Genomic DNA, 12566 nt, shown 5'->3' on the forward strand with positions numbered 1-12566 from the left:
ACTTTTCCCAACATTTCTGCTACCACCACCAAGAGTTAACTAGATGATTCTTTAATGTCCCACTACTTTATCCTGCTATTTTATTTCTTCAGTCTGTTTTTGACTCTTATAATTACACCACTGCAAGCTAAGTCTATACATTACCTTTAGGCTGGAGAGCTCTGGGGTCAAGATTGACTAGATTCAAAACCCAGTTCAGCCATTCTCTAGCTATCTGGTCTCTGGTAAGTTCCATCGCCTGTAAAACGGGGATTAAAAAGGGGAAAATACTGAGTATGTACTATTTGCTTGGCACTAGTTGGACAATTTATGATCCATTTAATCAACCTTCTGCGAGGCAGGGATCCCCATTTTATTATGGTTAAAAAGCTGTAATAAAAGCCAATTGACCTAAAGGTCTCACAAGTAAATAACTGGAGCCCAGGTTTGTCTCTAAAGCACATGCTCTTTAGAACTACGCGACATAAAGAAAACTTTATTGATTTTTTCCCCCAGATTATGTTTCAAGGGTTCCCACTGCTGTTGAATAATTAATTCCTTTTAGATGTACAAAAACAAGTGCAAAGTAAAAGAAGAAAGGCAAAATGGGGAAGGTGTGTAATATGAGAGGCAGGGGGTAAGGAAAGATGAGAAGTCTACAAAGGAATTTACGTGTCTATTTGCTTAGTATTACACAGTGGAAGGCCACGTTCGACATTTGTGTTGCAGTCCTGCCTGCTCAGGGGTTGCTGGGTGACCTTCTGCAAATTACCTCACCTTTCTGGGTTTCAATTTAAGTATGCCTGAAATGAGGCGGTTGAATTGATCTCCAAATTCCCTTCTGGTGCTAAACTTCCAGCCTTGTAGCCACTGACTTTATCACCATGCCAGCGTGTTTTCCCTTGGTCCCGGACCAGCCGCCCTTGCCCGAACTCTGTTCTTACTCGACTGCGAACTATCTAACGTACTCACAGGTTCTAAACTCCACCGTTCCTCGTGACCGAGGGACTAAAGGGCCCGGGTAGGGGCTCAACTCTGAGAGAAAAAAGGCAAGAAAACCCGAAAGTCGGACAGTGAGCGGCAGAAGACCTCAGCACGAAAGCGACGCGGCACAGAACTGCCACTCCGCCGCAACAGCTGAAGTGGACGGAGAGCGGGCGGGCGGGGGAGGCGGGGCCGAGAACGATTGGAAGGACGAGGGGGCGGAGCCCGCGCTGACAGCCCCCGGAGAGGAGCGAGGGAAGCTCTGCGGGCAGCGGCGGTCGCTTCCCCTCCCCCGCACCAGGCGGGCGTGGCAGCAGGCGTGCCGACGCAGCGTGACGTCACAGAGGGGCGGGGCGGGCCGAGGGTCCTGCCGGCGCGCGGGCGTGTTCATCAGTCGCTGTTTGGGACGCTGGGCGTGCGGTGTTCTGTCTCCGCTCCCGTTTCGCTGTCACAACCCGTTCCTTCCCGGAGCCCGGGACAGGCTGGGCGCGCGCCCGTGTGAGTGAGCGGGACTCAGGGCAGAAGTGTCCCCTCACTGCGTTTTTTTTTTCCTTTTATCCAAAGAACGGGGCAGTTAGCACGCTTGCCGTCCTGTCGCCCGGTTGGGAGCGGGGTTGGTTTGCGGAGTGGTTCGCCTTTTTTCTTTAGAACTTGTGAGCCCTTTTTTTCTCCCCTTTTTCTTTTTTTAGGCTCAGTGCTGTCCGGGCTGGTTTCCCCGGTCCCTGACTAACCGCTTTCTGCCCCTTCTGTCGCCACCCCTGCCCAAGGTCGCCCCTCTGCCCTCGCCCCTGTCCCGGGAGGGTGGGAAGCTTTGACCCCGCCCTGCCCACTCGCGTCTTCGCAGCCGTAGCCGCACCTGCCCCAATATGAATAGGGTCAACGACCCACTTATTTTTATAAGAGATATTAAGCCCGGACTGAAAAACTTAAATGTCGTCTTTATTGTCCTGGAGATAGGTAAGTGGGGTTTGCAGCCCACTCCACCGCCCGCTGTGCGTCCCGGGGCGGGAGACAGGGGCGCCGCCGCTGCGCGCCCGGGGCTCCCCTCCCCCTCCTTCCCTTCCCCCACCCACGTGGCTCCAGTGGCCTCCGCCGGAGATCGGATCCTACCTGAGGCGGGAGCCCTGGGCTTGGTCACTTTCCACCTTCCAGATGTATTAAAATACCGGAGGAGGAGTTAGCCTTTCTGGATGTCCTCATTATCTAACACCCCCTCCCTTTGATTTTTAAATCCTCACAGGACGCGTGACCAAAACCAAAGACGGCCATGAAGTGAGATCGTGCAAAGTAGCAGATAAAACGGGCAGCATCACTATTTCCGTGTGGGATGAGATCGGAGGTCTTATACAGCCAGGGGATATTATTCGGTTGACCAGAGGGTAGGTGTGCAAAAAAGTCGGGGACGTAACAGTCTGCAGAATCGGCATTGGCCGGCTCCCGGGATCTTGGCAAGCCCTGAAGTCCCCCGCCTTTTCTGTGGGCCACTCTGAGGAGTTTTGAGCCCCTTTGGTGTTAACTTTGAATGGTGGGCAGCGCTAGGATGTAACACACCTTTGCGGTGAAAGGCAGTCGGTTTCAGCTGGGAAATCCGCGCCTACACCCCGGTTTACAGGTTAAGTAGATTTTTAAAATTTTTTTTTTTCTTGAGACGGAGTCTCGCTCTTTCGCCAGGCTGGAGTGCAGTGGCGCTCTCTCTCCTCGCTGCAGCCTCTGTCTTCCGGGTTCAAGCAAGAGATTCTCGTGCCTCAGCCTCCTAAGTAGCTGGGACTACAGGCGTGTGCCACCACGCCCAGCTAAGTTTTGTATTTTTAGTAGAGATGGGGTTTCAGCGTGTTGCCCAGGCTGGTCTCCAACTCCTGACCTCAGGTGATCCGCCTGCCCCCACCTTCCAAAGTGCTGGGATTACAGGCGTGAGCCACCACGCCCGGCATAGATTTTTAATTCTATTCAGAGTCAATGAGTCTTTTTAGGAGACTGATATAGTCCATATTTTTTCTTTTTTGTAAGTTGTTTTCTTTAGTATAGTTGCCACTCAGTTGTTTCCCACCCCTCCTCCATTTTTAATGACTTGAAATCCTGGCCAATATTTTACTTATGTTATTTAGACAATGTGGACATAAAATTATAGGTAAAGGATTTAGCGTTTTCTGTGATATGTCAAATTTGTACTTGGAAAAAGAGGGAAACTTTACAGTATCTGGAAGGCTTCTTCTCCAAAAGGATTTCTTGTGTCTTCTGTTGTAAGGTGGATGTTGTTCAAAAACCAAAGGGATACACAGAAAATGTTTGACAGAAAGACATCCGCAATACCTTCATCCAAAAGAGTCAATTGGCAGATTGGTGGCTTTAAAAAATAGTACAACTTTTTTTAAAAAATGTAGATTGCTTGTAGAGATTTACCAAATTTTTATCTTAGGAAGATAAAAGGTCAGAAAAGGATCTTGGAAACAGAATTTGGAAGCTTTTGAGATCAATAAAATTGTAATAATTTATCATAACTGCAGGGAAAGTGGTGGAGATTGATGTTGGCCTAATAAGTAGAATCTTAGAAATATTGGAAAGCACTGAGTAGGAGTTTAGAGCTCCTTGATGTTACCTTACAGGCTTACAACATCTTCAGGAAGTGAGGTAAAGTGTCATCAAAGCCGGAAGTGAGAGTCAGGACTTAGACATTTTCTTCTCATAACACTGACTCATGACAGTAACTATGTTTTTTAAACTTCCACATCTTTAAAAAACAAGAGAATTCCTACTTAGGGATGTATGGTGAGGATTGATTAGTATAATTGCAGTTTTTGGCTCCCCAAATATTTTTCACCCAATGATTGAAAGTATTTTTTATGCTAAAAACAGCATCTTATTTGAAGTATTTCATGTTCTGTAGTGACAGTCATAGGTGTTTCCATCAAAAAAATTATTGGAAAATTAAACTTATTAGTTAGGTATCTATAGAATTTTAAGGGGAACAGTTACCTGGGAGTACAATTTAAACGAAAATTAAAAACTAAAGAAACTCTTTACTACAGTATGACCTTGAGAAGTTACTACACCTCATACTTCAGCTTCCTCTTCTGTGAAATGGGAATAATTATACTTTATTTACCAAAATAACACACTCAGCTTGGAGTTTGGCCCATTCTAAGGCCCTTAAATTCTGGTTGAATCTAAGAAAAATGGCTTTTGAAGAAAAACATACCTAAAATCTAAATAATGGTTGGTTCAAATATCAACATGTTTATCAGAATATCCTGAAAACACCTCAGTGTTCTCATTTCTTAAAGTGAATGTTAAATATTTTAATTGTAACCAAATTTTTTCTCGAAATATGCATTAATTTTTATTTTAGTAAGGTGAAATGTTAATGCACTATCTCCTCAGCCACACCTTGTATAACTTAAGACTGGTGAATGGTGTCTTTAATAAATAACCCTTATTAAAATTAAGAGAACTGTATAATAAGTTAAAGTCAAGAAGTAACCATAGTAGTTGTACAAAGAACCATTGAGAACCAAACCTTGGATTGATTTTATAATATTAATTTACCGTTTATCTATCTAGGATTATTTTATTTAACGATGCTGTCTGCTTTCAAAATTGTTCGGAGTAAACAATTGCCAGCTCGTTTACTACAAACCCAGTGTGGTATTAAAAATTGCATGTTTGGAAAGGCAGATAGGTGAAAGATTTGTGACCTTAGTTTTTTTTTTTTTTAGCACTTTAAAATTCTACCAGATCTTCGGTAGCTTAGAAATCCTGTGTCTTTTATGGAGGCAGAAGGAAAAACATATCATTATTTGACTAGACTGTAAAGGAAACATTAGGGTGATTTTACATATCCTGTGGCTGAAAAATAGTTTCTGTTTAAATGTTTGCAATTAAAAGCTTTTCTTTTGTTGATTGACTAAAGATGTGATCATCAGGTATAATAATGCTTGCTTTGCAAAAAGACTTATTTTCCAGGGTTTGTTATGATTTAGATAATTATGTCAAAATTCAACAGAATTTTTGTATTCTTTTGTAAATAGCAAGTTATCAAAGTTAGATTTATTGAATTTGATTTACTATGGTGGATAGAGAGGGCTTGATCCTCACTTCTACCTTAATACAAAAAATATATAGTGTGACGATTTACTTGATTTAAATAGAAGAAAATAAATATATTTCTAAAGAAATAATGTTTCTTTTCTCTCTAGGTATGCATCCATGTGGAAAGGATGTCTGACACTTTATACTGGAAGGGGCGGTGAACTTCAAAAAATTGGGGAGTAAGTATTAAAATACATTTTGTATAATTGCATACATTATAAATAATATCTACGGAATAATTGGTAGGTATGAACTGTAAACCTTTTCTTTGGCTTTTTTGACTAGTAAACTGAGTGTCTTTGGTAGCTTAATTGAAAAAATAACTTCGTGTGTACAAATGTAACACTTGTCAGTACTGTTTTGTGTGGTTGAAAGTGTCAGTTTTTCCTGGCAAAGAGCCGTAGAAGAAGCTGCAGTTGAGACCAGCCTTAGTGGGAGCATTTCTGTAGGTTTTAGAAATGTTCATTTTTTAGGTGTCACAAGTGCCATTTGAAGTAAATTCTCTCTTATAGTGATTCACCAAATACGAAGCTAGTGATTCACCAAGTTTCAGGCCATACGTTTAAATTTTCTTTTTCTATGGTTATGAGTGAATATGTACTCATGTTAAAAGGACTTGCAGCAATGAAAACTGAAGTCCTGTATTTATCCACAGTCTAGGTGCGGTGCAGGCAGCCGCAATGCAAGATTCCATACACTACTACCCTGGTAATGATCTCCACCCTGACCTGGAGGAGCCATCCTCTCTAGGGGTGTAAGGTAATTCAGCCTCCATGTTAGCCTAGACATTGGGTTATATTCATAAAGTATGGTATAGGCAGTGAGCCAAATCATCAGTCCATTCTGTTTGGTTAATGCTCAGCCATCTACTTAATGCCTGTCAAATTGGAAGATATTTAAAGAGAGAAGCCACAAATGGCACCAAATAAAAAAAGGAAAACTGTTCTCCACTGAGGGAATAAGATACTTATTTGGAGAACCTGTGGTTAATAATGAAGGAAAAGAAATGATCATGCTAGCTTTTAAAGATCAGAAATGTTTAACACTTTGCCTTTGTAAGAAGGAAAGTTAGAATTCACTTAGGGTAGTATTCAGAGTTATAGGTTATGAAAGGTCTTAGTGTCTATTACTGAAAGGTTCAGGATTCTGTCCTGACAGAGGTGTTGATAATAATGGGGGTCAGTTATGTGAAAAACCATTAGAGGTCTCTCATTTCTTAATGACTGCTCTTTGTCAGGGTCAGTCTAGGATTTACCAAAACTGGTTCTGATTTGTCTTCGGTATGGTGAGGAGCTAATAAAATGCTTCTGTGTAATGTTAGTACACATTATATGGTCAACTTACAGGAAGCACTTAGATAAACTGGTGGCTATGTAGCCTGTTTTTATTTATTGCCAGAAACCACTCTTAATCCTAAATGATTATCTTTGCAGATCCACAGTGATCGATCAAAAGAGGGACTGAATGGGAGTGGGTGAATGGATCGGTGCAAATCCATTACCACTGCTGGAGAAACCACCCTGGAACCCTAAACATGGTTCACTCTCATGTTATTTTTCCTTTGATCAGCTTTTGTGGAGAAACAGGACAGAGTTGTTTTTGTGTCCTTCATTTTTGATGTGATTTATTTTTTTCAGCACTAAAGAAGAATTTAAATACAAAATAGAATGTTATATATCTTGTAGACAGTCAAATATTTGATGTTTTATGGGACATAATCATTTGGGAAGTTTTTGTTGTAAATGAAGAGATAGTTTGTTGCTATTAATTTGACACATAAGCTCATTCCTAAAAGTTAGAGATGTTATATAAAGAAGGGTTGATGACTTTATTTCAGAAGTCATTTAATTTGTTCTTTATTTTCTTTCAGATTTTGTATGGTTTATTCAGAAGTGCCAAATTTCAGTGAACCCAACCCAGATTATCGAGGACAGCAGAACAAAGGGGTAATTGTGTAGTATACTTTTATGATTAGGCTAATTTTGACTATGTTACAATTCTATGACTAGGTTAGCCCTGTTGATACTCAGTATAATGAGAATTTTTAAAAGAATACTTAATTTTTATTGTTATGTTTTGTGAGGATGTATATCTGAGGTGTCATCTACTAGATATATGTGCCATTTTGCACTTCGTGGTATGGTGACTAATTATCAGGAAATAGGATATAACAGAGCTCTGAAAGGTTTGGGAAACATTTCTTAACGTTTTAACCTTGAATGACCTAGGCAAAATCTTTTAAAATTTTAATTAAAAAAAAACAAACCCAAAACTTTGAAAAAGAAAGGATATAGTAATGTTGTAATAATATAATTGTGTTTTTATTCTCATTTTGTTAAATTAAAAACTTTTTTTTAGGCACAGAGTGAACAGAAGAATAATTCCACGAATAATAATATGGGTACAGGTACATTTGGACCAGTGGGTAAGGTTTTGTTTGTGTGTTTCATTTGTGATCAGGTGTAAGAATTAAGAGAGTTATAAAGATTTAGATGAAAAGCAATGTCTTTAGGCATAAATTAGTGATAAAGATGAACTGCCAGTAAACAGGGAATCCCCAATCAGCTGATTCTCTAGAAAGTCGATAAACTTAAGCCAATTTATTGAGAATTCTAGGTTTTGGTGATATCTGTGAAGAGATACCATGCTTTTTTAAAAATTGATTCCTATAAAATTTCTGTAATCTAGTGATTACTTATAGTAGACACAGAATTACTGGTTATTTTGGTGCACTGAAAGCATTTTATCTTTAGAGTCATAGTTTACCTTAATTTTTCATGTACAAGGAGCTGCTGCTTTAAAAGATGAGCTGAGCCGTTTAAAGGCTAATGACCCTCAAATGTCATTTAACGTGACCCCCAGACATCATGTTTATGATCCTTATAGCCCTGTTAAAGGTCTTCTGAAGTCTTTTTTCTTAAATATATGAGGAAAGGTCAGTCTTTTGTGATTGGAGTTCATTAGGATGGCTTAAGTTTTGGTTTGGTTTTGATTTTGAGACAGGGTCTCACTCTGTTGATCAGACTGCAGTGTAGTGGTGTGATTTGGCTCACCGCAACCTCCACCTCCCAGACTGAAATGATTCTCCTGCCTCAGCCTCCCAAGTAGCTGGGATTGCAGACGTGCGCCACTACCACCCAGCTAATTTTTGTATTTTTAATAAAGATGGGATTTCACCATATGGGCCAGGCTAGGCTTGAACTCCCGACCTCAAATGATCCACCTGCCTCAGCCTCCCAAAGTGCTGGGATTACAGGTGTGAGCCACTGAGCCTGTCCAGCTCATGTTTTAACTTGAAGGCTACATGTCTTGGCATAGCTGATCATATTGTGGGAAACTCCATCTTTGCCTTTAAAAAGTTAGAATAACATTGTCTATTTTGAGATATTAATCATATTTGAGCCAAATTCCAATATTCACTATTTTGCCCTTTCTTTTACTTTTATAGTGTAGGCAATGCATTTTTTTTACTCTATTAATAAATTTCTAATTTTGATGCCCAAGTTGGCTTTTTTCTCTCTATTAATACAGCATCAAGTTAACGTATTTATAGCAATACGTTTGGAAAAACTTAGAGCCCACCTTGAGTGTTTTTTTTTTCAGTATGAAAATGAAAGTGTGTGCTTTACCTAATATTTTTAAGCATTAATAACGTGTTGGCACTTAAGATAGTTCTACTTCTATAGACTACCTCTGAAAATAGTGATGAGTTTTTGTATTCTTTTTTAGGAAATGGTGTTTACACTGGCCCTGAATCAAGGGGACACCAGTTTTCACATGCTGGCAGAAGCAATGGCCGGGGACCTATAAATCCACAACTCCAAGGAACCGCTAGTAATCAAACAGTGATGACCACAATCAGTAATGGCAGGGACCCTCGGAGAGCCTTTAAAAGATGACCTATGCTAAATACTCACGTGTAGTTTTTATACTACATGCCCTACTTGAACACTTACTGCACTTTTATTTATTAACTGTGAAAAGTATGTCCTTTATTGGGTTTCCTTTTATATTCTTGGTTTATTAAGAAGAATGGTTTGTTTTTATAGCAAAACTGTTAAGCTGCTCAAGTCTCCTGTTGAAGAATGGGAACACTGAAAAGTAGGGGCATTTATTTTTAGAGCAGAAAGATTATTGGATAGCCTCTAAAAAACCTGCACCCATTTCATGGGTGAGTTACATCAGCTTTATAGCCTCTATGAGTCTATCTTCTGTATAAGTTTTGTAATATTTAACATAAGGCTTAATGGGAGATGTTCTTTTGTCTTGTATTCAGATATTGCCAACTAAAGCAATAACTATCAAAAAACACAAGAACTTGTCAATGCTAGCAGTAATTTTTGAGTGTTTGTGGCTCTCAGAATGATTGACTTTGTTGAGTGACTACCATTGAGATTTTCCAAGGACTGACTCATCTCAAATTTTTGTTGTATTACCAGAAAAACAGATTCCTTATCAGAATTTGGAATAGAATGTAATCTATATTTCAACAAGTAATTTTAAAAGAAAGCTACATTTATTTTAGAGTAGTGCTCCTAACATGTATTATCAACTTTGTGGATTACATTGGAGGAAAATTTAAAAGTGGGGCCTTGAATATTTATTTTTTGCAACTACCATGTTAAATACTGAAGTATAATTTGAGAGAGTTATAACATTATAATAAACATTGATCTGATTATTTTAAAAAAATTGTAAACATACTGGAGGTGAGTCAAATTGAATTATATAGTAACATGCAGTCTTAAGTCCTCGTTACTTAACAGGTACTCAGCCTGGAGTGAAAATCCTGGGTACTAACTTTGAGAGGGGTGAGTGTGCATGTTGTCAAAGTTTCTGAACACAGTTCATGTAGCCTTATTAGCAAAAGTTTTAAGAAATGGCTCTATCAAAGAAGCAATTACAGCTTTATTCAGAAATGTAAAGGTGGAATTTATGTACATGTCGTAAGTGGTACCCACTTCCCCTTTTTACTGTAGGGTGGATAAACTCTTAGGATTTAACTCTTTGAATATTATCTCTTGAATAAAGCGTGTGTTAATGTTAACAAATGTAGCTAATTTTTGCTCTTTCAGTGACTTACAGTGGAGAGCCAGTACATCTTAACTACTACTGTTGTAGTGATGGTATCAACCTTATGGTTACTTAGCTCTGCATTTGTTGCTTTGTTTTTTTTCCACTTCAAATCACAAAATAAGTAGATTTTGTTTTCTGAAAACTCCATAGCATTTGAATACAAAAGGTTGTGCCAGTTTATCCTACTTCAGTGTGTTTAACAAATATTTCAGTACACAGTATGTGTTAGGCACTGTGTGGAAAGTGTTAAGGGTTAGACAAAATCCCGAATAATCTCCACAAGTTTATTTGTCTTCTATAGTACTTTTGTAACTGGGGTTACAAAAATTATAGAAATTTTGTTCCTTTATTCATATGCATATTCGTGATTATAATTTGGCTTTGTTTGTGATTAATGTTTTCTTAAGATTTTCACATTACAGAATACCTCAGAAGAAGTTGTCTGAGGATTGGGATAGAGAATATGTTTCTTAAAATTGTGGATGTTTAGAATTTTTAAAAAACAAATTAGTATATGATTGTTTTATATAAGTAAGATAGGAGCAACACTTTAAATTATTTGTAGGAGGATGTGGCATTAAAGGTGATTTTAAAAGAAAAGATTTTGGAGTTTTAGAAAATTTAATACTGTCAGGTATGGAATGCTGGGCTTCCAATCCTGGCTTCATTGTCTCGTCACCTGTGATGTTGGGTGAGTTTTATTAACACTTGAAATGTCTCTAAGCCTTAGGTTCCACAACTATGAAAACAAGTAAGTATCAGTATCCTTTCTAGACTTGTTTAAGATTTCCATGTAAGTAATTATAATGACTTGCGACACATAATAATGTCGTCTTATACCCCAACAGTAGGAAAAAAATGCAGAATTCAATATGAAAGCATTGTTACCCTGTAATACAGTGGTTCCCAACCTTTTTGGCACCAGAGACCAGTTTCCTGGAAGACAGTTTTTCCATGGGATGGGGGAGATGGTTTTGGGATGAAACTGTTTCACTTCGGGTTATCAGTCATTAGTTAGATTCGCATAAGGAGTGTGCAGCCTGAATCCCTTGCACACGCAGTTCACAATAGGGTTCGTGCTCCTATGAGAATCTAATGCCACCACTAATCTGACAGGAGGCAGAGCTCGGTTAGGCTCCCTCGCCTGCCACTCAGCTCGTGCTGGGTGTTCCTGTTCCTAGCAGGCCAGAGTTGATACTGATCTAGCGGTTGTGAACCCCTGTTTAACAAGTTGAGATTAAATGGAGAAAGACCTAAGCTTTTACTTCTGTGATTGACACTTGCTTCAATAATGTAACCTTGTTCTGTGTTTTTATCATTTATTAACAAATTTCTTTTTTCTTAAGGGAAGCCTCCAAAAGCAAAGCAAAGTGAGTTACAATCCATAATGAATATTTGCCTTACCAGCCTACTGGAACACACTCATCAAGAAGTTAAGAGGAAGAAAGTTTTCTACCTTCCTCCTTCCTGGTGCTCTCAGCTATCAACTTTGAAATAAGTTTAAACAACACCTACTGAAAACAAAAACCACTCAGTATAAAAATATCCCTCACCAGAATTGGGTCCCCCATATCGTTTCTACAAAACGGTTCTGGAGTGGATCAAAGTCTCATCAGATCAGCTTGCCCCTTCTTGTTTGGGCAGGTTCTAGAAGTTGCTCTAATACAGAAACTGAAAGATAAAATCCATAAAGCCAGATAATGATATTTAGTGGGGAAGGCTACAGTGTGCTTTCCCATAGGCATTTAAACACTCAGTTTTTCCTAGTGTACCAATGCTTTATACTTTGTCCCTATAGCCTTTGTAATTTTAACTTTGATGACAGTTTAACTTGAGGATAACCTGAATATGTATAGTAGTGTTTGTCATTTGTATTTTTATCATTTAACATTTTAAATGAATGTTTAATTTGCTGGGTTGAGTAATGCCAAGGGAATGATGCTAAAAACAAATAGATGTGAGGTTAGTAAAAGATTGAAGTTACAATTTATGATAGGAGAACTTCTAAAGTATAGGAAAGTAGGTAAATGGCCTTAAAAAGTTTTCTCAGAAGGTACAAGTTTTACATCAGTCTGCGGACATATAGCGCTTAACATTTCAGTTTAGTTACTGAAATGACATTTTCTGGTGTCATTAACATACTGGCTGTTTGCTCCAAGCCATTTTAGGCTGAGAATGACTCTTAAGTTCTTCTAAGTTCTTCTAATGAATTTCAAAGGGTTCTAGAAACAGCAAACTGAACATGATATAAAATAGTAACAACATGGAATGCCCCCAAATTCCTCTACCTTACTGAGTTTACTTGCCCTATTACTACTTTTTTTTTTTTTTTTTTTTTTTTTTTAAAGATCTGTCTCTTGTCTTTGTTTTATCCCTTACCTGATGAAAGTCTGAACATTTCTAGTGGAGAAAGAAGATCACAGTTCTCTAGTATGGGCATT

At 38.8% G+C, this 12566-nt stretch overlaps 1 protein-coding gene across 3 annotated transcripts; it reads left to right on the top strand.

Moving 5' to 3' along the window:
• The first annotated feature begins 1290 nt into the window (after positions 1–1290).
• On the top strand, positions 1291–11680 carry NABP1 (nucleic acid binding protein 1). 3 transcript variants are annotated; one of them, XM_025405460.1, is made up of 7 exons: positions 1356–1461; positions 1653–1920; positions 2204–2342; positions 5157–5228; positions 6920–6995; positions 7408–7474; positions 8779–10100. In XM_025405460.1, exons 2-7 carry the CDS (start codon positions 1830–1832, stop codon positions 8946–8948), a joined length of 615 nt encoding a protein of 204 aa, XP_025261245.1. In that variant the 5' UTR covers positions 1356–1461; positions 1653–1829; the 3' UTR covers positions 8949–10100. The 3 variants fall into 3 exon arrangements, with proteins under 3 accessions (XP_025261246.1, XP_025261244.1, XP_025261245.1); XM_025405461.1 differs by lacking the exon at positions 1653–1920 and having other exon boundaries at positions 1291–1461; positions 8779–11680; XM_025405459.1 differs by having other exon boundaries at positions 1325–1920; positions 8779–11680.
• Positions 11681–12566: the final 886 nt, after the last annotated feature.

This window comes from Theropithecus gelada, chromosome 12 (assembly GCF_003255815.1).
Source record: "Theropithecus gelada isolate Dixy chromosome 12, Tgel_1.0, whole genome shotgun sequence".
Classification (NCBI taxonomy): Eukaryota; Metazoa; Chordata; class Mammalia; order Primates; family Cercopithecidae; genus Theropithecus; species Theropithecus gelada.